At 39.2% G+C, this 25,187-nt stretch overlaps 1 protein-coding gene across 3 annotated transcripts in view; it reads right to left on the bottom strand.

Moving 5' to 3' along the window:
* Arhgap15 (Rho GTPase activating protein 15) overlaps nt 1-25,187 on the bottom strand; it is a 627,570-nt gene that overhangs the window by 575,564 nt on the left and 26,819 nt on the right. For 2 of the 3 annotated variants that reach the window (XM_021155710.1, XM_021155709.1), the window contains exon 2: nt 19,806-19,983. In XM_021155710.1, coding sequence (XP_021011369.1) covers nt 19,806-19,983 — 178 coding nt within the window. Of the gene's footprint in view, nt 1-13,064; nt 13,358-19,805; nt 19,984-25,187 lie in introns of those variants that run through there. The other variant, XM_029472910.1, reaches the window with a different exon arrangement.

Here is a 25,187-nt window from a genome sequence, read left to right as displayed (position 1 = left end):
GGTGGGCCTTAACTTAGTATGTGGTTAATACATTTTCAAATGAGCCTTCTGTGAATATTTTAATAGGACTGAACACTGTTAATCTGTGTGCTCTCCCTCACTTCTTCCACTCAGGTCAGACTGGAGGCTTCCCTAGACTCTCAGTTCATTGGTTCAGAGGCCCTTGAGATTCATTAAAGAGATAATGACACATAAAAACTCAGGCTTCATAGTTTCTTAGCCCTCTGTGGCTTTCTATGTGTGGATGCACAGTCCACCACTACAGAGTCCACTTTCAAATTTTATATCCGTGGGCTCCTAGGGAAAATTCATAACTTAAATGGGAAATGGGTTTAAAATCTGGATATGTAAAGTCTGCAGTGCTATTAGTTGTGAGCAGGGAAACAGATAACATTAATACATCTAACTGATACCTAGATGGTCCTTTCCCACGTGATCAATTACAAAATACGGTTAATATTGTTTGAGGACACACTGTGTTTGTATAAGGACTTTATTATAAAGTCATTATTCTATTTTTTTTTCCAGGAGGAGATGGGAAAATGAAAGAACCATCAAGTAGCTGCATTGTCCCCGTGGATGTGGGGACAGGCAACAAGGATTTAACTGTGTCAGTTCTTTTAACAAGTACATCAGATGGAAACTTCAAAGCACTACAAATTTTCTACGATTCAAGTCGATTTAAAACTAACTTTATAGTTAACTTTGAGTTCTTATGGAAAGGCAGTACAATTAAAAAAACTAGCATTAAAAATAATCTATGGTCAAGTAAGGGGCTCTTTGTATGATCTGAAAAACAAGCAAAATAGGTTGAGAGGTTCTTTATAAAAACAAACGAAAATGTGAGAACACATCATGCTTAAAAGAAACATTTCTTAAGCTATTTTATGTATATCTTTTATTTTTAATTAAAGGTCATTGTTTGCTAATGATGCAGAGGAGAGATGTTAGAATCCTGAACTCTCAAAGGTAGTGATCAAAGTCTTTTCATTCAGCTTTTCTTTTTCTTTTTTTCTTTTCTTTCTTTCTTTCTTTTTTTTTTTTTTAGTATTATTATTAAGCTGCTAATTTGGTGGAGGTGATCATTAGCATTTTAATGGGAAGCAAAAGCTCCAGGACAAGAACTTCTGGTTGAAGATCAAGATGAGAGAAACTGGTTCAGTTATGGCCTTAATAATTGTAACTGTGGGGAGCCTGGCAGAGCCAGTTTTATGAATTAATATAATATAGAGTCCACCAGGTACAAATGGAAAGTACAAACAAAGGAGAATTGCAAACAGTGACTACACAGGGACTGTGCAGATAGGAGGGAATTGTTTGACAAATGCAGGTTGATTGAGAGTGGGCACTGGTACAGTACCACAATCTCATCTTCCAATAAGAGGCTGCAGATCTGAGGGCCAAATGGGTAGGGAATTCAGCCCTGGAGAATAGAACTGGGAAAGACCTTTTGGAAAGCAACTAATTTTACATATTCCATTATCCTATAATGTTCCTTGTGGGATTTTCTTTGCTTTAAGTGGATTAAATCAAATATACAGTTGATGTTTTTGTGTGCTTTGCTCCTGAGGTATAACAACTCCCATACAGAAGACATAAACAACTTCGTCTAGAGTCTATTATCCATCTACCAAGGACACAACATGCTACTAACCTTTTCTGGTTAACAGAATTTATCATTTTATTGTGGACCCAACTGAGAGTGAAAAAAAATGGTTTGGAAAATATCCATTCAGCTCTCTTCAGACAAGATGGGGAGATATTGCTTTGTGCCTTATCTCTGGAATCTGCAGGTAGCTTGTTTTACCTCTACTTTGACTTGTGCTCTTTTATTCTCTTTGAACATTCATTTGCATATTCTATCCAGGTGTCATTTTTTTTCCAGTCAGTTTGGACATATTCTCATCCTACTGATATTGTGATGAGAAATAGAGTCTCTTGAACAAGAATTGGTACTTTCTATGGAAAAGTTAGAAGTTTTGAGTTTTCCTGTAACAAATAAGATTTAAAATATTAGGTATCTCTAATGTTATTATAACATTATATCATTATAATGTATGTAATATATTATATATAATAATATATAACATGTATACATATCATGATATATATACAATATACAATATATATCATGATATATTGTACATGTATATCAAAGCACACATATGCATATAGACAGACACTGCTATATGTTCATGAATATTCACTTTTCTGGAACTACATTATGTCTTAGTGAGAATTTTGGCTGTTACTGTGGCACCAGTTGCTGAATGGTGGTAGCTGACATCTAAGCGTACCCCAAGGCATATATAATCAGCACCTGGAGCTCCAATCTCACACACTTGATTGTCATCTTGTAACTATCACATTGCTATATTCCTGAAAGCTCATACTCACTAGCCATCTTAGTTGGGGGCCCCTATCAGGCTCTGTTTTTGCCAGCTCCACGATGACTACAAGTATCTTCCCTTTTTTCTTTGCTATTGTCACATTTAAAAGCCCTCCCTCACTATTTTTACTGATAGCCAATCCATTTCTTTCTTTGTCATTGTACTGGCTGGTTTTGTGTGTCAACTTGACACAAGCTGGAGTTATCATAGAGAAAGGAGCTTCAGTTGAGGAAATGCCTCCATGGGATCCAGCTGTAAGGCATTTTCTCAATTAGTGATCAACGGGGGGAGGGCCTATTGTGGTTGGTGCCATCTCTGGGCTGGAAGTCTTGGGTTCTATAAGAAAGCAAGCTGAGCAAGGCAAGGGAAGCAAGCCAGTAAGTAACATCCCTCCATGGCCTCTGCATCAGCTGCTGTTTCCTTACCTGCTTGAGTTCCAGTCCTGACTTCCTTTGGTGATGAATAGCAGTGTGGAAGTGTAAGCCGAATAAACCCTTCCCTCCCCAACTTGCTTCTTGGTCATGATGTTTGTGCAGGAATAGACACCTTGACTAATGCAGCCATTTTACATTGAACATCTCTTTACTTTGTCGCCATCTATCTCTGTGCCACTAACATAGGACGGCTACCATGATTTATTATGCAGACACTAAGAAGGAGTAGCTCACAGTTCCATACCTTTGCAATGTTTTTCCTCTTATTTTACTCAGAGAGGGACTTAATTGGTTTAGAATCTTTCAGTTGCCTCTAATTATGCAGGTTCAGCTTGCACACAGGCTTATACCCTGTGCATGTCTTTCTTTCCTGGAATGTAGCTGAAGAACTAAATACTGAAAGTATAGCAGCCACCTGCTGGCCATGGAAGCAATAGGAAAAGAGCTATGTTCTGAAGATGGTGAGCAGGAAGAGGGGAAAGGCCTGTGTCTGAAAATTTTTATCCTAACACTAAATTGATAGGAAAAGTCTGCCTCTGTCTTACTAACACATACATACATACATACACACACACACACACACATACATACATACATACATACATAAATACATACATACATACATATATACACACACATAGAACAATTAAAGTACACACAAACATGTTACTTACTTAATCCTCTACATTTAGTTTTCCAATACATAGAACTAAATGCGAAGTTCGGTGGTTACAAAAGGTCATGTAACTATATCTAGATAAAGTTTAGTATCTAGACGGGTAGATGAATTTCCTGGCACCAGGTACGCCTTGAAGCAGTTTGACAACGGAAACAAGAATGGCTCCTAGGGTTTTGCAAGACTCAATCAGGACTATCTTCAGCGCTCCCTGCCTGTGTCAGACTGATTAGGACTGGTTAGAAAACTGTAACTGTCTTCCTTTTTGGTGCTTCTTATAAGTCTAGCTCAGTTCCTGACCCGATAGTCACAGTCACTGCTGGACTCTCGCTGCCTTACTCTACTGCCTGTGCCTTATGATTCCCACTGAGCTTCTGCTTGAATGCTCCTGTCTCTTAATGGACAACTCTGCAAGGTTAAAAGAACAGCAGAAGTCTGACTCTTTCATAATGTGATCCCTGTACAGCAGAGGTACTTTTGCCAGTTTGGGTCACTTTACTCTGAACAGGCTGTGGAAGAGGTGGACTGCTCATATTTGTCTCAGTTTCCACGAAAGTGTTTTCACTATTCCTTGGGTGAAGCAGAAATGAGCCTAGTTTCTTTGCTTTTTCTGTGTGTTCATCCCACAGATGCAAGGAGAAAGACCCCTGACCCGAATCATGGACAAATTAATGAAAGCAAGTTTTATTCATGTACATGGGTCATCCATAGGATGGGGTTCAAAAGCTCAACACTGGACATGGGAAAGATGCCGCTTTTTACAACTCAGGAGTATGGAGTTGCCAAATGAAGGACTGACAAGCAAATAGGTGGGGTTATAGAAGCAGACCATAAACATAACAAGTAGACCATAACATAACAGCCTTGAGACACAAAGGCATGGCTACAAAATGGTCATAACAAAGGCATGGTATGGTTGCCACTTCTTGGCAGTACAGAAACATTTGTAGTTAAGGTGTCAGGTAGAGCATATTCCCAGTCCTTAAGAAAAACACGTAATCAAAAACAGGAATGAGCCTGGTTTATCTTTACTATAAGATGGTTCCTTTCTTTTTTAAAATTGCAACTGGATTGTTGTCTCATACAATACATTCTGACCACAGCTTCCACCCCTACCCCCAGTCTTTCCCCACCTCCTCTCCCTTCCAGATTTTATCCCTTTTCCATTTCTTTCAGAAAAGAGCAGATCTTTAATATCACAACCAAACACAACAAAACAGGATATGATAAGACAAGGCAAAAGCGCTCATATCAGGGATGGACAAGGCAATCCAACAGGAGGAAAAAAGCCCCAAGAACAGGCAAAAGAATCAGAGACACAACGGTTCTCATTGGTAGGAGTCTCATAAGAACATCAATCTAACAGCTGTAACATATACAGAGGATCTGGTGCTGGCACTTTCAATTGAGTGGGTGCTTCATAGTATAAAAATGTAAAATCCAATGCAACGCAACACAATAGTTAGACTATTTTCAAGACAGAATGAACATCAAAGCTATGAATAATACGTAAGTATATCATTAAAAAGGTGAGCGTTTGTTATCAGAGTTCAGACAAAAGGAAGTCTGACATAAAAGTGAGCGTAGGAAGTCAAGTTTTGATTGGGTCTTAAAGTAAATTTCAGTAAGTATAAACTCAGTGACTGACGCTTCTGATCCTCATTCGTTTCTTCCAGGGTGGACCTAAGAAGTACGCTTCACAGAGTTCCAGCTCTGGTATTAGACACTCTTAGAGTTGCCTCTCACCCCCATTGTCAACTGCTTCCCTGGAGGGTTAATCACCTCCTTTGTTATATAACAGTCCAGTTCCAAGCACATAATGGATGCTTTCAATAGTTACACATTTATATTATTGCAATGCAAGAACTAACCATGAGCCATAGTAAAGACAGAAACCAACAGGCATTATTAAAATAATAACATATTTCAGTCCTGAATAAGCATGCAAGCTAAAAATCAAGAAGAGGAAGCTGGATAAACACTGTCGGCGGTTTGCGTCAGGATAGACCAGAACATAAACAGACATTCTCAATCTATTTGCTCATTTTGACTTGTTTGGTTTCGGTAACTTAAAGACGTGCTCTCTTCTGAAGGAAATAGAGGCGGATTTGGATCTGGAAGAGAGGGGAGGTGGGAGGAGGGACAGGAATCTGTGGTCAAAATGTATTATACGAGAGAGAAGAATCCAGTTTCAATTTAAGAAATGAAAGGAAAGCTATTTTACAGAAAAGACAAACCAGGCTCATCCCTAAAGGTCATGATAAAATGGCAGGGTTGCTCAGGAAGCGGCTTATGAAGACACCGCAGATGGATAACTTCATCATAATGGTGATTTAATAAAATGTTAAGATACTATGCAAGCACCCATATCAGGCTTTTTATACACATACCATGTATTTCATCTTTACTAGTCTGTAGATGATAGATATTTTTGTATTTGCCTTACTGAGAGCCTTAGAAGACCCAGTCATGAGTTCAAACTCACATGATCAGTAAGGACCAATGGCAGGATTTGTCTCCAAGTCTGCCCAGCACTACCCCAGATTCCTAATCAGAAAATAAATCATATTTACTATTGGAGTAGAAAAGCACATTGTGTGGGCCTGAATCATATTCAGCCTACAATTCCTAGAATATCTTAGTCCCCACCAACTGAAATGTAACTGATTGAAACTTTGAACATGTACTTTGCAGTAGACTGAAAGGGACACTGGCCACTGACAACTCTGAGAGAACCAAGCCTGGCCACTTCTTCCCCAACTAAATCTTTGTGTTTTCATTGGTGATTTACTGCCATGGGCACAATAATTACTGTCTCCAGGTATCAGCAAATGATAAAGGTTCCTGAGATTATATTTATGTAAATGACAATATATGAAAAAAAAAAAAAAAACCTGTGCCTTCCTCTTTCAAAGGCTCATCCCTATATAAAAGCAGGAACTTGGAGGAGTGCTAAGGAAGGGGTCTGTATGTCTTGATTTGACTAATGGTACAGTTTCAGATGTCCTCAGTGAACAAGTCAAAGCTGGATTGGAGACACTAAAATCAGAATTGCTGGCTCAAATGCCCACTAGAAAGCATGGTCACGGGGCGGGATGGGGAGGGGTGGTCCTCTTATGAGTTTGAGGGGCACTGGCTAATTTGATGAGACTACAGCTACTTAGCTTCAGTAGATTCCTGACTATTCTTTGGGGAGTCAGCTTATGACAGGAGAAATATAAATGCTTATACAGGTTTTCATAGGGCAGTCGCAGTGTTAAAATGTCAGTGCAGTTAAAAAGACAGAAGGAAAAAGAGTGAAATGAAGCTGCTGAGCAGAACCCCAACTGTAAGCCCAGATGTCCTGCGAGGCCTGCGATCTGTGCTACCGAATAGGGATTTTTCCTTTTCCCTCCTGTGACACTACTGTTCCGTTTCCCTGCAAGCTTCTATTGGATAAAACACAGGCTGCTGGAAAAGAAGTTTTAGTTCTGAAGAGCTAAGTTGAGACTGTATTTGTAGAGTTCATATTCCTGGATGTTTCCCCTTCTCGTGGGCTGTCACGAGCTCTTGAAAGGGAGATAAAAATTCAGGCAAAGTTTAGAAAACTTTAAGTTAAGGTTAATTAGTCAAGATGTAGGATAAATGGTAAGGGATTAGATACGTACTCAACACTAAGCTGGCTTAATTTTGTATAAAATACTGTGAGTGGCGTCTCATTGCTGGCTTCTGACGGCCTGGTGTGTGCTTGTTCTGATAAGAGTTCTAAGTCACCACATGTTGTCTGGCATCTAAAGCAGCTTCTAATCAGGCTTTCAGAATAATTTTTTACAAAACAAGTGAAATTTAAACCATAGATAACCTAGAGTAAACAGAGTATTTATAGCTTGGTGACAAGACAACACCCTTTCCTTAGACAACACAGTTACTTTTTTAGTGTTGTCTAAAAGGCAGCAAGATGTTTGTTAATTTACAGTAATGTAAGAGTCTAAAATTGAAATTAAACCCAAAGGGGAAAATCTGAGTAAGAAAATTCATCCTTAGCTATAAAGGAAGATTGTTTTTATACTGTCACTGAAATGTGGTAGAGACTACATTTCCAAATTTATGAGTAGCAACTGTCAGCGTCTGAGTTCCCATGTGGAAAGACAATTGGCATGCTCTGAAGATCTGCACGTTGTCCTCACGTGGGGAAAAGCAGGCAATGGAATGGCTGAAGGTCCTCAAGGCAGGGACAAGGGCTGAGTAGGTCACACAACCATCAAAAGAGTACTGCACCTCCAACTAGCATTTCACATTCAAATATGCTCAAACAAACAAACAAACAAACAACAACAACACAACAACCAAGGCCACTTCACCTGAATATAAATACGTGGGGACTCTATTGGGTCAGTGGTGTGATCACTTGTTTGGTTTTCTTGTTTTGTTTTGTTTTTTAATTTTTTTATTGGGTAATTTATTTATTTACATTTCAAATGTTATCCATTTTCCTGGTTTTCCCTCAGCATCCCTGGTTTCCCTATCCTATGCTGTCCCTCCTCCCCCAGTTTCTATCAATTGTTTGTAATCTATCAGCTTCACAAAAAGAAAGGAGCATGGTAGACAGAGAGTCAAGTAGGGTTGTGGCGAGAACAACTCTAAGCAAATCTATACATGTTCGAAGAAAGCAGTTTTCAAACTTCCAGGTATAGGATGGTGATATTTGAGAAGTGTGGGTCATCCAAGGCTGGCCCCCAGTAAACAGGTCCAGAACTTGGAGTTGGACAAGGCAGCATGAGTGACGAAGAGCTCAACTTTACAGGTAAAAGGTGAGAAAGAACTCCACACACCTAGAATGGTTTGCACCCATTTTCATAGCTAGGCAGCTTTTTACCTATGCCATATGGTAGAAGCAAATCCTTATGAGACCTCAATAATGCCATTTTGTGTATGATCAGGTGATCAAAAAGAGCCAAAAAAGCACCCCTCCTCAGGCAGTGGGGTTAAATGACTAGATAATTTTAATACCCCAGTGACACTCTATCTTGGCTCTAGAATGTCTAAGCAGTTTAAATAAATTGCGTATCTAAATGTTCTATTTCCTTCCTTCCTGATGGTTGGAATGTGCCTCAAGACAGTCCCTCAGTCACTCACCCCGTAGTCTGGGCTTTCCTTCATGGCTAATGTCACGTCGAATCTAGTGTAAGCACAAGATTGGTGGGACATTTTAAGGGCCAGGATGGTTTGTTCAATCCTGGTTTGTTCATTTTATATAGACAAGAGAACCCTAATGGCAGGGGCTGCTTTGTTAGGCTTATAAATTAGATTGAGTACAAGGTGCAATCAATCGCACACAGCTCCATAAATCACGAGGACCTGAAGGATAACGCTCAACCAAATCTCAAAGCCAAGAGCAAAGTAACAAGTTCAGAAGGCAGGAACGTGACAGCTCTGATTCCTCTGTAAATGCCTAAATGAGGTCTGCATTCAGTTTCCTGAAATCAAGGACAAAGATCAGATAAACAAATGCATTAATATATTATTTTTAGTCATAAATTATTATTTTACCATCAATTAAGCTTATCGTTGACTTAATACACAAAGGGAGGGTTAAGATCAGTGGTGAATGGAAAAGGACCCACACACTTAATCAGATAAGAACAACAGCAGTTTCATCTGTTGTAAAAATCATCCTCCATTAACTTGTACGTGTGTGTCTAGCAAGGGGCACACAGGGGAGGTATCAAACTATGCAGAGAGAGCTTAAAATCAGGGGAGATCCCACAATTATAAATATGTTTTAAAAAGAAAAATATTTTATGTGGTATTTACAATCACAAGAAGACCTTCTAGAAGTTAAAATAAATGACATTTCTTAGTTCCCGGGATATTTACAATCATTGCTCATACATAACCCCAATAAGAGCACAAAGTGTTGAGGAGGTGCAGGCATTAGGGTCGGCATGAATGGATAATTTGAGCCCTGATATCCCAGGATTAGGGGGCTCCCTCACTCCATTGGTAAGTAACCTACAAGGAGACAGGAACACTCTTTCCTTTGTACCTCTGCTTCCAAAGTAGTTTGTAACATTAGCAGTGAGGGCTAAGCTATGTCTGTGGAATGCTTAAATAGAAAATTAATGTCTGAGTGAAAGCAGTTGGCTTATTCTACTTTCTATTTGGGGCCACTCAAAGAATACACAGGTTGAGTTGACAAGGTGACCACTCAGTGAAAAGGAGCTTATTTATGTTGAGATGGTGAGTTTTAGTTATAGATGAGAACTGTAAGAATTATTACTCTGTGTAGAAGGAATTCTAAGAACTCTCTCTCTCTCTCTCTCTCTCGTTCTCTCGTTCTCTCTCTCTCCTCTCGCTGCATGTGTGTCTCTGTCTCTCTTAGTAGCACAGAAGTTAAGGATAGTACACCAGGAATTTAAATTTCTTTCCTGTCTATTTGGTAACGTGATATTGACATTAACACTGTCAATAATTCATGGCAAAAGAGGAAGCTGCCGTGAAAGGTTGCCCATTGTTGGGCAATGATCGATGGGTGAGGCCACAGTGTGTGATGTATTGTCAAGTATCAGCCAGTTTCGCTTTCCTGGGGATTCACAGACTTGTGGGACTTACACTCAGTTTGTCTGACCCAAGCTGGGCTTATTTCTTCATTAACCTTGGACTGCTGATTAAAAAAAAATGTGCCTTCAACAGATTTTGAGAGGACAGCACCAACTCTGGCCATTTAATCTGTGTGATCTGGCAGTGGGCCTGGAGGTTTTGGCCTCTTGTTTTGATGTTAGTTTATATTAAACAAAACTGTCACTTTGTTTTCCTGTCTTTCTATATTGGGTCACTTGGTGCTACATGATATGATCCAGGACTATCCAATGCAAGAAGACACATGTCCCTTCTCATTGCATATACAAGACAGTAGGTTTCTTTCACCCTGTGGGAAAGAAAGCAGGTCAGGTGACCAAAGGTGACAGAGAGAAGTGCAGCTATCACTGCTCTCACCAGAGATTCTGTACAAGCATAAGGCTAAGACACAGTGTGGTTAGTGGCACTGCATCATAGAAAAGCACACTAACTACCCCTGGTTCTGATGCTCTGGGAAGCCAGGACATAAAAACAAGCCTGCCATTTCTGAACACCATCCAACGCAGTATAAAAAGAGCATCTTGGAATCTCAGGGGGGAAAAAGTATCTTCTAATTGACAGCGATTTGATTTCTTTGGTTTGGGATGCAGATATACTGGAACTTAATTCTTGTTGGAGTTTCTGGGTGACCTCTGGATATTGAAACACTTATTTGTGTCAGTGTGTGTTATTTTACCCTAGGGCCAGTACACACCTTAATTTTGATACAACTTTATTGATAAGCAGTCCGCATCAGCCACTACTTTGTTTCTCATGTCTTTTGCATAGAGAAAAATGCATCAGATTGACTATGACCACCAGAGCAAAATCATGGTGCTGAGTCTGAAAACCAGAAGAAAAGGACTCAATGCTGCTATGAAGTATTCATACTGAGAAAGATAGAAGACAAGGAGGACTGGGAGAGTGGGAGAAAGGAGAGAATAATGAGATTCTGAGTTCCCTCCCAGTTTTCCTCTTTTCCCAAAGAGCCTGTTCTTGTTTTCTTGGACTTGTTTCTTCTTACCATTAGCACACTGGTAACCCTGCTTGCCATATGACAAACACATATGACACATGTGTCATTCCAACCCAAATCCCCATCGCTTCTCCTGATAAACTTCCTGTCAGTGCATTGGAAGTAAATAGGACCCACAAAAAAAACCCATCACCTGGAAGAAGCACCAGAGGAGACTGCCTGTAATGGAGACAGCGTCTCGTCTGCCACAGAGCCACAAGGCTGTACATTTGCTAATTAGTTGCAACAAGCATTAATGTACAAAATAATGCCTTGGCCTTCCGTGCTGCTGCTGGAGATGGTTCTGCTTATCAGTTTTTAATATGCTCTTTGAAAACTGACACGTACTTTACCCACGTCTCTTTAGGAACATAGGGATTCAAAGGCTGGAGGAAAAATACTTTCATGCTTCCCAACACAAACCTGAGAGGATAATTAAACAGATGGCAACAATGAACTGAATCTGAACACATCAGGGAGCGGAGTCCCTTATTAAAAGCCTTGCAAACTGAAAAGAGGGAATAGGGGGGAAAAAAAGTAAAACCCAAACCAAACTCGGGGGAATTATTTTAGCTATCAACAGCTTTATATCATCGGTGACCTTAGACGCAGAGGCTAATCAACCATTTAGGGATGGATTTACTACCACCCAAGAGAGGGCTCCCGGAGGTCTATGCACTCAGTCCACCCCCCTCAGAGCAGGGGCAGGAAGGCAGAGTCTGTGAGACTCTTACACAGCTCCCCAAGACTTTGCTTGAGAGACATCAGCATTAGACACACACTTCAGAGCTGTGAAGGTTCCAGTGCCCCTCTGACATGCTCAGTTCCCCACACGGGGCACTGTGTCTTTCCTGGTACTGGAGGCCCAAATCTATGCATTAAAAATTTCTGTGATGACTCATATACTGAAGATATTTTTTGGGTTCATTTTTGGTGACAGAATGACCCCCAATTTATTGCACCCTTAAAGTTAGAATTCCACTTATTTTTAGAACTTAACATTGGCAGAACATACTGGGCTGACCCTACAAAAGATTATTAAGTTGATATTGGTTTTTCTGCCTGTAATTATAAGTAAATAATTATTTTCCAGAAATACACAAATTAGTATATATTATACAGCTGTATGTGCTTAGTTGTGTGCTATTTCTTTATATATAATATATATTATATATAATATATATGTGCAGATATAGAACTCTGTATGTATTCGCATAAGCTGTAAGCCTGTACACAGACATGTAGAATCTACCACATGTAAGAAAAGATCTAGCAATTACATAGATTTGGAGAACTATTTATGAGCCGTTATACATGCAAAGATGGTATTGTAGCATTGTAACCAGCTCCTGGGGGTCAATTGAGTTACTCTTTGCTGATCTCTCAGCTCTCTGCCTAACATGGTAAACTGTATGAACTTAACCTATGAACCAACGACGGTTCGGTTTCAATAAGTAAAGGACTCTTCACTATGCCTTGTTTAAGGTTAACCTTGCTTATAATCATGGTCTATTAAAAGGTGGTCTTTGAAAACTGAGGCAAACAATAACACTAGAAAATACACACACACAGACAAACTTAGAGTTCCTTGGCAAAACCCATTCCTTCCCTCACATTTCACCTATCTCAAAATTGCAAGTTACCTTTGGAGCTTGTCATAATACTCTCCTGCCAATCCCGACTGCACTGGGGGCTGTTTTGAAGGTAGAGTAGTATATAAATAAAAGACGAGGCCCTGCAGATAACCAAGTGGAAAAGCATAGTTGCTGGCACTCAGAATATGAGGTAACCTCTTTTAATTAGAATGTACAATTTTAGATTACTGACTATGAACATCATGGGACCTGAGATTTTGATTCATCAGTAATTCTCCTTTATGTTTCACTAAGATGTAGAAATCAGACCTCTGCTCTCACATAGATCTGTCTCCTAACAGAGCTACCGCTTTTTACCTGTGATCTCCAGTACTGCTCTGCCCCCTTGTGCTGCTGCGGTGAACTCGGCATAGAACAGTGTGTCTTCCTCCTCCCGGATAAACTACAGAAAAGCCCACTGTCACTTCTCACTTTTCTGGCAAGTTCAAGGTCGGTGTCTAGCTATTTTCAGCTCATCTCTTCTTGATCCATGCAGAGAAATGACAAGGTAACGTGATTCGGGGTCAGCTGTATTACAGGAACCGTTACATAAATGGAGAAAGTGAAAATCAATCCTAGCTGACAGTGACTTTGGGGATAATCAGCGCTCACTGTCTGCCTCTGTCAGCTCGCCTGCATCAAACACCGTGTGACTCCTGTCAGATCTTTTTAATAAAACTATATTCTCACTTTCAGCAACCTAAATAAATGCTGTGCAGGAGTTGGCTCTTTCTAGGCTCGTTTAGCCCTCTAGATTTGTAAACCTTTCTAATGCTTCCTCAGAAAGCCACGTAAGTGACACCTGTTATCCCAGGTTTGTTCATGACCTGGGATGAAAGTATTGCTACAATAACTGCCACACTGAGCGATGGGGCTGAGCATCCCTGGGCACTGCTGTATCCCGTGATATTAACCCCACACTTGTCTCAGCATCACTTCCCAAGCCCTCCACAGGGCTACCTCCTCCCTCTTCTTTCTGGGTACCTGAAACCTCATCTATCATTTCTTGTCGGGGACAGGTGTCTCCCAGCAGTTTTAGGTGTTCATTGCAATTTTCCTTCTTATCTCTGTATTTCTTTTTAAAACTGGGATATTGCTCCTAACACAGAATCAAGGATGGGGTGTTTAACAAGATGTTTCACACTGGTGGCATTCCGCTGACAGCACCTTGAATGTCAGTTTCAGGAGGGAGCTTCTCTATCCCACCCACCTTGTGCTCCCAGGAAACTGAAGCAGGCAGTCCTCCATTGAAGTACAATTTACCATAATATTAGTTGTCAGTAAATTCAAAGACGGAACTACTAGAGCTATAAAATGGATTAGAAGCAATTTAAAAAAGAATTAACAAACTAGACTAAGAGTATACTGTCAACAAACAAATGCTCCATCATAGGACTGTAATTTGGAATTTTAATTACCCCTCTGCTCTGTAACAAAACAATGTCTGAACTGGCAGCGATTTGAATCTCTCACAGGTCATTGAGCATTCTAGTTAATTACTCTATGAATAGCCTGTTTTTCTCCCCTCTGGAAACACGTTTCTAATGGCAGTCAAGGTCTGACAAATGTGTCATCTACATAATTAGCTAGGAAGCAACACAAAACATTAAACATGCTTTGTGCCGACAACTATCAAAACATTTCATTTGTTGTCAATTATTCATTACTTTGTAGGTTCTGAAGGGGTTGTTATTATGGAAATAAGTCCAGATGCTAACAAGGTTAGAGTTTTGGATTCAAATTAGTAATCAGAGGACTAACTTTTAAAAAAATGTATCTCATGTACATTCTTCACCATGCTCAATCAGTAGGAGATTATAAACAAATTTAGCTCTCTGCTCAAGTTAAAAGAAAATGGTGCTTGCCACATGTGTGAACTCCAGAGCCCTGGCTCATTCTTTGAAGTATGGGCTCTTTAATTTCCCCATAAACTTCCCCCACCTTTTGGGAACCCCAATTTGTACTTGGTAAATAGAGTTAAAAGATTTCCCAGCACGAAATGGCACAGGATGGCACAGGCAAGGACAGAAATCTCTAGTGGGATTAGAACCTTCTCTGAGGCATATTCTACAAAACTAGAAATTCCAACTAACAAACTTTTTCCCGTCTGTTCCACGGCGTGACTGCCAACAGCTGGAGACCTTAGCCACCTTAGGCAAACTGGGAGATCCTGTTTATTGTTGCCGTTTTGTTTTCTTTTAACTCCGTGTGTCTGAAAATGTTACTTCTTGTAGGATTTTAATATCGTACACAAAGCTGAATAGTGTCTTGAAAGCCAGTGCTGCTAACGTTTACAGACGGTACAAAAAGATTCTTCAACAGAATTGACCTCTCAGCGGCAAAGAAAATTGCAGTGGAAGACACATTATTGCGTTGTCGTATCAGAGCTTTGGATCTGCGGAGAGTCTCACTCCACTGTCCTCCAGCTTTTCCTTATAAACCAAAATGGCTTACAAATGTCATCTACAATAGTCCAATAAAGATTACGAACAAGACACTGTCCTTTCACTGATGAGATAAGAAAGATTCAACTGCAAAATGCAGCACTGAACAGTTCATAAGGCTTGCTCTCAGATCAGAAAAAACAGAATTCAAATTGCATTTGTGTGTGTGTTTAAATTTTAATTGAAATGATCAGTTTGTTTTCTACATAATGTTCGATCAGATGCCTGTGTTACAGAGCTAGATAGAAAGAAAAAAAAAAAGAAAAGAAATTCTATCAGGGGAATCAAGAAGACCTGTTATCTTCAGGGTGTGCAGAATATGTCAGGAAATAATTCTACTCTGTGCACTAAGAATGCCCAGCTAATAAAAAACACATCAGCCATTCACTAAGAGAAAATAATTGTCTCTATCTCTGTTTCTCAAAGCAAACGGCAGTCGCCTCTTACATTAAATAGGACACATTAAAATAGGCTCTAATAATCTTTATGCAAAAGGAAACTAATCCATTTTCAGATCATACGATCCACGGCAATAAAAGGAAAGCATCAAACTAAAAACAATTTTAGAAATGGCTGCAGACTCTCATTTAATTAACATGCAACAGATCATATATTTATGAGGAAGTCAAAATATTTAGGAAGTCTATAATCCTGTAAGCCTTAATGTGGTATAAAAACAACAAATAAATGCAAAGTGTTACTGTTACACATGCCTGCCTGATCAATGGTTTTCACATATTGATCTATAAATGGAGTTGACAGTCTGTGTTGCCTGCACATTTTCCAAGCAGGCTCTATTTTTGCACAAAACCAATACGGGCAATTACCTTTGTTTGAGATGCCAAGTCTTATCAATTCAATGTGATTTAGTGTCATTTTAATTAAATATCAGGATCCACTTCAGGACAATTTATCCAAACAAAGCCTCAAACCTGACTATAAGCTTGATTTGAAGTAAATATGGACATGCCCTACAATCTCATAATATTTCTCAAAAAGTCTGCTAAACAGAAGGCTTATATTTTTAGTAGTGATTTTTATGTCTGCCTTTTTGGCTAGCCACAACTTTGGCAAGCATCCTATAATGACAGAAGTAAGAAACAAAAGAAAATTGTTTCCTCTTTTTCCTGATAATACATTGAAATGGAGGGTGGGGGGAGATGGGAACAGTGTGTTAACTGTGGAAAGAGGAGTCTTGTACGCTAACACTTATGGATGGCTCGACCTAAGTCCTCATCTAAACACCCCTGAAAACATATTTCTCTGTTCATGATGGCCATGAATGTAGTAATGCCCTTCTGCGGGTTTGCAGGATGGAAATGGTGAATATTCACGCTTGTCGCTGCTGAAGACACCAGCACTAAATGCTGAAATAGCTCCAGCCTGCAGATCCTGTGTTTGCAGCTTCCTGATTTGGGCTGTTTAAACTGTTCATTAATATCTATTTTAAACTGTCTGTCTGGTAGACTGGAGCATCTCTGCAATAAGCAGGCATGGAAGCACTTGGAACCTTTTGCACTAGCTATTTGCTGGATTGCACACTGGCCCTTCTGCCCTTAGACAGGTAACATCATCTGCTCCACCTTTTGCCCTTGCTGCCTGCTTTTCTGGACAGTGTGTCCTGCAAAAGAAGCTGCTTTTCTTTCAGAGACATCCCTGTTCATCTCAGAATGGGCAAACAGATCACTGCAGAGACCAGCAAGCTTCCTTGCTATTCAAATGGAGCTCTCTCTAGTTCCTTTATGTCGGGACAAAAATCTTGCAAACTGTATCCTTTCACACCTAATAGTCCCAACTCTTGAACATTCCCTGAATATCAAATCAACCTCTGGAGAATTTGAAAACGATTACTTGATGGTTAAAGAAAATAATTCACACTAATATCATCCTAATGTCACATGGGATACACCTATGTGAATGAGATGTCTCCTTGAAACATTTAAGTCATCAGAATTCTTAATCTCACAACCAAACTCAGCTCTGTTTTTATTACACAGGGTTAAAAAACTACATTAGAATTTCAGAATACATTTAACTTTCAGAATCTTACAAGACTTACCAATGATATAAAATATATTTTAAGTACACGGTCATATTAAAAAATACTGTAATTCTACAAATTCAATTATGAATTAATAAACATTGTATTGATTTTACCCTGTGAGTATCAGACAGACTATGTTATTAATTAATCCAGAAGCTTAAAATGGAACTCTCTGGTAAACAGATATTACAAACAAGACATTTTATTAAACTGGACACAATACATGGCATAGGTATGGCCGCCAAGCACCTACGGTTTCTTTCATGGAGATTCTGTGGTTGAGTTTCCGTTATAACAAACTCCTCGCGTAAACACGTGTACACATTTTTAGGGTCCATCCCACCCCACTTCCAAACGCCGCAGACTATCCCCCTTGACCTCACACTGTCACCCGACTTCTGAAGAGCTACGCAGATAACTTTCACGGGCTTGTTTGAATAAATATGCCAAAATACTTTACATTCTGTCAGTATCTAGTCAGAAAATTGTGCATGGAAAAAAAGATGAAAAGAACTGAGACAGAAAGAAAATTAGTGCCATGGCAAGCTTTCAATACAGAGTCTCTGAGCCAAGCTTTCTCCGTGAAATGACATATCCTCACCAAAATACCCCCTTTTATATAATTATGCACTGAGTACACATAACCAGAAGTAACTTTTATTTTTGTTCCTTATCGAGGAATCCATATTGCTCAGACTAAGAATGCGGAAACAAAAGCTGGGATAATTATAGCTAATTTAACTTTGGAAAACTCTTCGTCTCTAGCAGTCCAGCATACAACCCCCCAAACTAAAGTTATGTAACAAGGTAATACCAACAATGAGAAACTGCATGATAAAATCCTGCCCAAAAGTGAAAAATGCTAATTTTGTCTCATTTAGCAGCTGGATACAGAAATGCTCATTAGTTTTAAGAGGGTTAATCCTTTTAACTTTTGCATATTGATATGCCAATTATGCCTAATTGTACAAGAGGCATCAGTCAAGGTAATAGTGCATAAACACATGAAAGTTATTAAGTACATCCCAACATGTAATAAAGTAGGTGTTAATTGGTAGCTGAGTTCTGCGGGCTATTGAGGTGGATAATTCATTGAGAGATGGATCACTTGTAATTTCTCTCCATAATTCCTTTTGCAGTCTCACGCTGTGATGTTTTCATGCTTGTCAAAAACAACTGCGGCATAGTGCCTTTTGTTAAACACAGCCAATAAAATATGTTAGGCATCATTAAATATACTTAACTTTTAAACTTTTTCAAAGGTACAGTTCTTATGGGTAGTACCGTATAGAGGGTCCAATAATTGACTCTAACCACTGTCTCAGGTTCAGAGTTGAGAAACAGCTTAGCTGCTTTTAAAGTGAAGACAGCTAACAGTGCTGTGCCTCCCAGCAGACAATTGTTGTAAATGAGAAAGTCAATAAAGGAAAATGCTTTTCTCAGGAGTTACCTTATCTAAGGATGTATTTCTCACTCTCCCTGTATCAACACTAGCTTTCTCACATTAAACCTGCCTACAACACCTGAAAAGGAACTGATTAAATCCGTGTATTTCTCAAACCCCTGAGATTGCAGTGACTTAATTTTGCACTTGGAATTCAAGTGAAAAATGGAAAATAAATATAATTGGTAACAGTCTACTCAGTAAGTTTACCTGATTTAATAACTAGGTTAGGGAGCTGAATAGTTTCCAGGCGCCTGTGATATTAACAGAACATTCAATTAATAGCCTGCATGCTTCTGCAGGCTGACTGAGACTCCCAGTCTGTCCCTGGCTACCTTATTTCTCAAGCTTCCTCTCACTGTGACAAACAAAATAGATCTGTGGTCCAAAAGAGTGGCTAACATTGCATAAATAATTTTGTAACATTCTATGGCCTCAGCTGCAAGTTACCACCATTATGGTAGAAAATTAACCAGAGGAGACCCATCGCAATCAGTGAGTTTAGTGGCTCAGGATGCGTGCAGGGCCAGGGACACAATTGGCAGTAGAGTTCATCTCTAACTATTTTATTTCAAATCTTTCTAATGACACATTATCGAAACAAAATGGCTTCCTCTCCAAACCTCAAATAGCCACACCATTTCAACCATTTGAGCCTATTGCAGATCAAACCACAATTTCCCAGTCTTCTATATTATTGGGAGATTTGAAGAAAAGATTTTTCACATTTTGAAGTTGCTGATTTTTTTCCCCCTCAATTCATTCTTAGCTAATTTTAGCCTCTGGCTTTTCAAAGTGATGTACTGTATTTGGAAGTACAAACACGGCATGCTAGCATAACCTCATTATTTTTATGACACTGAAGCATGGTAGCAGAGGCCCTTAAAATGAGTCAAAGGTGCTCTTCAGCCTGGCTCCACATCCCCTTTATCACTCTGGATTAGGCCCAGCTCTGCTCTTGTAACTGGGAATATTATTATAACTATAAGTAGGCAAGATAAAATCCGTTACAAAACTGTTTTCTCATGCACATTAGGTAAACAAACAAAACAAACCTAATTAGCTGTATTTTTTTTTTTAAATCTGTCCGCTCAGAGACTGCAGCATGTTTGGGGCATTTGACTTACAGGTTCAGTGACCTTCCCAGGATCGGTGAGGATCATGGATTTAGTTTGGCTCTGCCTGTCTTGGTGGCTGTTGGCATTTTTGATTCTCATTTGCACAGCTCCTGTAGCTTGGTGGGCAGAATTCAGTATTTCCAGAGAGTTGTCACAGTTTGTAGATGTCTGCACACTGCAGCTTGTCCTGATGAAATTCAAAACATTATATTATTATAAATATATATATATATATATTTATTTATTTATATAACACACACATATATATATATATCCTCATTAATCATTAAGGTATTAAAATTGAAGATTCTGCACCTTTCTCAGTAGGAAATGAGACAGTCACTACTTTGTGCTCATTTGTAATAGCTCTGCCCTTCACGCCCATTGATGACAAATGTTTGTAAGTATCACGACTCCTGACTATGCAATCCCTAGTTCTATTAAAAGCTTCCATATAGGGTCTGGGGAGATAGTCAAGACCACTAAGATCACCTACTGCTCTTGAATAAGAACTATCTCAGCACCTACTTTAGGCAGCTCACAGCCTTGCCAATTGCTCCAAATCCATGTGATTCAAAAATTTCTTCTAGCTTCTCTAGGCATTGCACTCACATGCCCCATACCTTACACACACACACTTGTTTAAAAATAATATCCTTTTAAACTGTATTACTGTGTTTTATGTGTGAATATTTTTTTGTGCTGTCTGTACAACACATGCATACAGTGCCATGGAAACCAGAAGAAGACAAGGTCACCTGGAACTGAACGTAAAGATGGTTGTTAGTTTTCCATGAGTGAAGAGTGCTAGGAAGCAAGTTCATATCAGCTAAAAGAGCAGCCAGTGCTCTTAATTGCTGTATCTTTCTAGCCCCCCAAAAATAAAATGAAGAAAAAGAAATTTCTATATAATCCAGTCTTCCATATTAAGAAGTGATGATATTAGCTCTTTACCATTAACATACGGACTTTTCATACACAACCTTCTAGGATTGTATGTGTGTGAGATCAAAAGCTATAGCAACCACAAGTAGAATTAGTGTCAGGGCCAAATAAGTAGATCTAGGGGGCCTCCAACTCACAATATCCATGGAGAATTTAGAATTGCCTACTAAACTCTGTTATATTAACTGGACATAGGATTTAAGAAGAGTATAATGAAATAGAAAAAATTGTTTACTTATTTGTGCTATATATTGCATTTATTTGTGGTATATATTCAATAGAAAGAGATTTAGGCAAATCCAGTGTAGACACACTTTCCGCAGGCGGCTGTGAGGGGAGGAAGCAGACTCATAGCATCTGAGGAAGGATGCTCTTCAGCTGCCCCCTTTAGAGTCCCCCGAGTGAGCACCTCCTCTAACTCTTTATAGGGTTTCCGCTGGGTAGCTTTGGTTGTCCTGAAACTCACTCTGTAGGCCAGCTGGCCTTGAACTCACAGAGATCTGCCTGCCTCTGCCTTTGAGTGCTGGGATCAAAGGCTTCTGTAGCCACCCCTCACCAGCCAGCAATATCTTCTCATTCTTAGAGAACATTTGTGAATCAAACACAGCTTCCCAGCTGCTAATTGTAGACCTTTTCCTAGACTGGTCATTGTACTGGGCATATGGATACAGTGTGAGGTAAAAGCAAGGTCTAGTCCAATTTCAGCAGGGAATATGACCCAAAAGAACAGTAGTCTTACATTAGAGGAATCAAGAGTACTGATATCTATAGGCTTAAAAATGGATTAGCTTCATATAGAGATCAAGAAAAATGGGCACTAAATATGTATCAAAGAAAAAATGGGGTTTTGTTTCTTTTTGTTTGTTTGTTTGTGTTTTGTCTTATATGTCTTAGGCTTTCCTTATACTCACTAACTACCTAGGATAACCTTGACCTTAGTATCCAACCCTCCTGCCTGGACCTTCAGTCCTAGGTTACAAAAAAAGGAGAAGAAGAAGATGAGTGTTATTTCACAACAAATGGGAATTAAAAAATTATGACAACTTAAAAATATTTTTAGGTTTCTTTATTTACTACATGGGAGCCAATGTTCACAATAGTTCATTTTCTGATTCTCTAGAACTCCTGTGAAATAGACATCTAATCCAAGTTTTTTAGAGAAGGGAAATGGTGCTCAAAGAGACTAAGAAGTTTCCCCAAAACACTGGAAAAGGAGGTGTAATGTATTCCTGATTCCAAGAAAAAGCAATACAGAAGCACAAATTCTAGTGTATCTATACAATGAACACAATGTATGTATGTCGTGGGTAGGGGTGGGGGTAACTCAGCTGTTAAGAACTTGGCTGTTCTGGAGGACCCAAATCCTATTCACACCAGTAATATTTGGCTGCTCACAGCAGCTTTTAATTCCATATCTAGGGGGATCCAAAACCTCTGTTCTCCAAGGATACTTGCACTTATATGTACCCATCTACAGAAGTATATGTATATACATACTTAAACCTTTTTAAAATGGAGCAAACTATTCATGAACAACAAGACAAAGAATCAAAAACTCATTCTGTCAAATGAATGACACCAGTCCAAAGTAAAAATGGAACAACTTGAAGCATACTAGATGGCTGACTCTCACTCATCTGGAATTCCAGCAGTCAGGAAGCTGAAGCAGGAGCGTGATGAGTTCTGGGTCAGCCTGGGCAATATAACAAGACCCTGTCTCAGAAAGAAAAGAACGTCTGCTCTGCTATCTTATTTCTACAGTGTCCTTAAAAAAGTAAAAACCACCATGGGAAAGAAACCCAAATTGCAATTGCTTAAGGAGAAAGAAGAGAGTGGAGCAAGAAGTGCTTAAACTGAATAGGAGGACATGTGGAAGTGAAATGGATATTCAACACATTGATTAAATGCAGGGATGGTTCCATGCTCATGCTATAAAATGGATACCTGTGCACTCCAAATAACACTTGATCTAATACTGTAATACTAATAAAACTATACTTGATTGTATTTTAGGTATAATGTGCAAAGTTGTTTATAGAAAAGTTGTTCAAAGAATTCCTTAACCATGTTTGATTGATTGATTGATTGATTGATTGATTGATTGATTCTTTGTGAATTTCACAACATGCACCTCAGTCTGGCTCATCTCCCATCCCCTCATATCTTCCCTTAGCTCGTGCAACCTCCCTCCCCCTCCAAATAACACACACACTCACACACACACACACACACACACACACACACACACACACACACTCAAACAAAAAGAATGTATAGAAAACATCTCATCATAGAAGCTATAATATGTCCTAATATGCCATGTTTTTGTTTGCTTGTTTGTTTGTTTGCTTTTTTTCTTTCTAATGAGCATTTCTGAATGTGTTATAAACCTTACTTAATTGAGTATAAAAGAGCTCTTTCAATGGGTATAAAGTAAAAATTAAGGTAATAATTACATTTCACCTTCCTCTAGAAAGGTTTTTCATTTTAAATGAAGCTCTCTGAGTGCAAAGGTTTGACATTCTACATTATTCAACAAGTTCAAAGTCTAAGTGTGGGAGATTTGTGGTATTGCTGGCGGAGTCATTCCTGCCAAAGCACCTGTCTTCTCACTGAGAGGATCCAGCCACTATATGATCAGAGCACTTGTATGTCCACAGCATGTACATTTGTAGGACATGTTGCTTTGCTACATCTGTACAACATTTGGCTTTAAATAAAATTTTGCATTGTTATCTTCATTTTTAAACCAATCCCTAAATTGCTCAGCAATGTACTATTGCCAAAAGGCAGCGTTCCTTACAGAACTTTTTTTTTCTGGGTTCTTCAATTACTTACTTAGGGACAAACTGCCTATTTCAGTGTTTTCTCTTCGTGCCCATTGTCTTGAGGTTTCCCCTAACCATTGATTCTAATTTTCTCCATCCTCACCTTGTTAATAATTCACTACACCATGAGTCATGTCTTTCCTCACCTTTCTTTATACTACAGTCCTCCCTGTCTATAGGGATTCTGTGCTGTGTATTCAGGTGGATTCCTGAAACTAGACACTCAGTGGTGAGCACCATGCTTAGGATGCTATCCTCTGTGTGTATAGATTTCTGATATAGGTATTTTGTTAGTGAGGCACATTAAGAGGTTACAGTTACAACATTGTAACAGGAGATCAGCTAAATATGATTTATTTATTTTTATCTTAAAAAGGCCTAAGTGACATCATGCAGTGTTTAAATGAGGTAGAACTGTAAATAGGATTAAGCACCATATAAGGATTGCACAAAGACAAGTAAAATCAAGTATAAGATGTTGAACACTGGATCTAATTACTGGGAGGATTACCAGGGCATTAGAGCTTGGGAATCATACACAACTTAGATGCCACACACAGGAACAATTCATGGTCTTGAGCGTCAGAATTGACAACATTCAATTTCACCACGTTCTTAGAACAGCATATAGGTAACCAAAAAGATTTTTTTTTAATTTAGGAAAATTCTGGTTTAATACTTTTAGAACAAGATGGACTGCAGTTAATTGAAATCATGGGAAGCTTGGGAGCTTTGATTAGATTTTATTTTGCTATGTTATTCACTTTGTAGCATTGTGAAGCTTCATTGTCATCAATGTGAGTCAAACTAGAGTCACTTGAGAAGAGCAAACCTCTACTGGAATTTTCTCCTTAAGATCCATCCATCTTAAAGAGTGTGGAGAAATTTCTTCATTAACAATTGATGAAAGAGGGCTCAGTACACTGTGGGCGGTGCCACCCCTAGGCACATGATCCTGGTTGTATAAGAAATCCCTCTGAGCAAGTAATGAAAAGCAAACTAGGAAGTCATGTTTTATACTTGATCTTTGCTTCTTTTCTTGACTCTCTGCTTTCATCCTTATCCTGGTCTCCTTGGGTAATAGACTAGATATAAACTACAAGTCAAATCATTGTTTTCTTCCCCAAGTTGTGGTATTTTATCACAGGAACAAAGAAAAGCAATAGAAAAAGTACTTTTTAATTGTTATTTCATTTCCAGCTATTTGCAAGTTTTTAATTTTGTAGAACAATATAGTGTTCTAAAAGGGTTTTTGTCCAGTCACTAGGCAGATGCCAACAAGAGACTGTGGACAGGAGCCTGATATAGCTGTCTCCTGTGAGGCTCTGCCAGTGCCTGGCAAATACAGAATAGGATACTCACAATCATCCATTGGATGGAGCACAAGGTCCCCAATGAAGGAGCCAGAGAAATACCCAGGGAGCTGAAGGGGACAGAAGCCCCATAGGAGGAACATCAATATGAACTAACCAGTACCCCGAGAGCTCCTTGGAATTATACCACCAATCAAAGAAAACACATGGTGGATATGTAGCAAAGGATGCATATGTAGCAAAGGATGGCCTAGTCAGTCATCAATGAGAGAAGAGGCCGTTGGTCCTGTGAAGGCTCTAGGCCC

This window comes from Mus caroli, chromosome 2, assembly GCF_900094665.2.
Source record: "Mus caroli chromosome 2, CAROLI_EIJ_v1.1, whole genome shotgun sequence".
NCBI lineage: Eukaryota > Metazoa > Chordata > Mammalia > Rodentia > Muridae > Mus > Mus caroli.
This window is presented reverse-complemented; position numbering and strand designations above follow the sequence as displayed.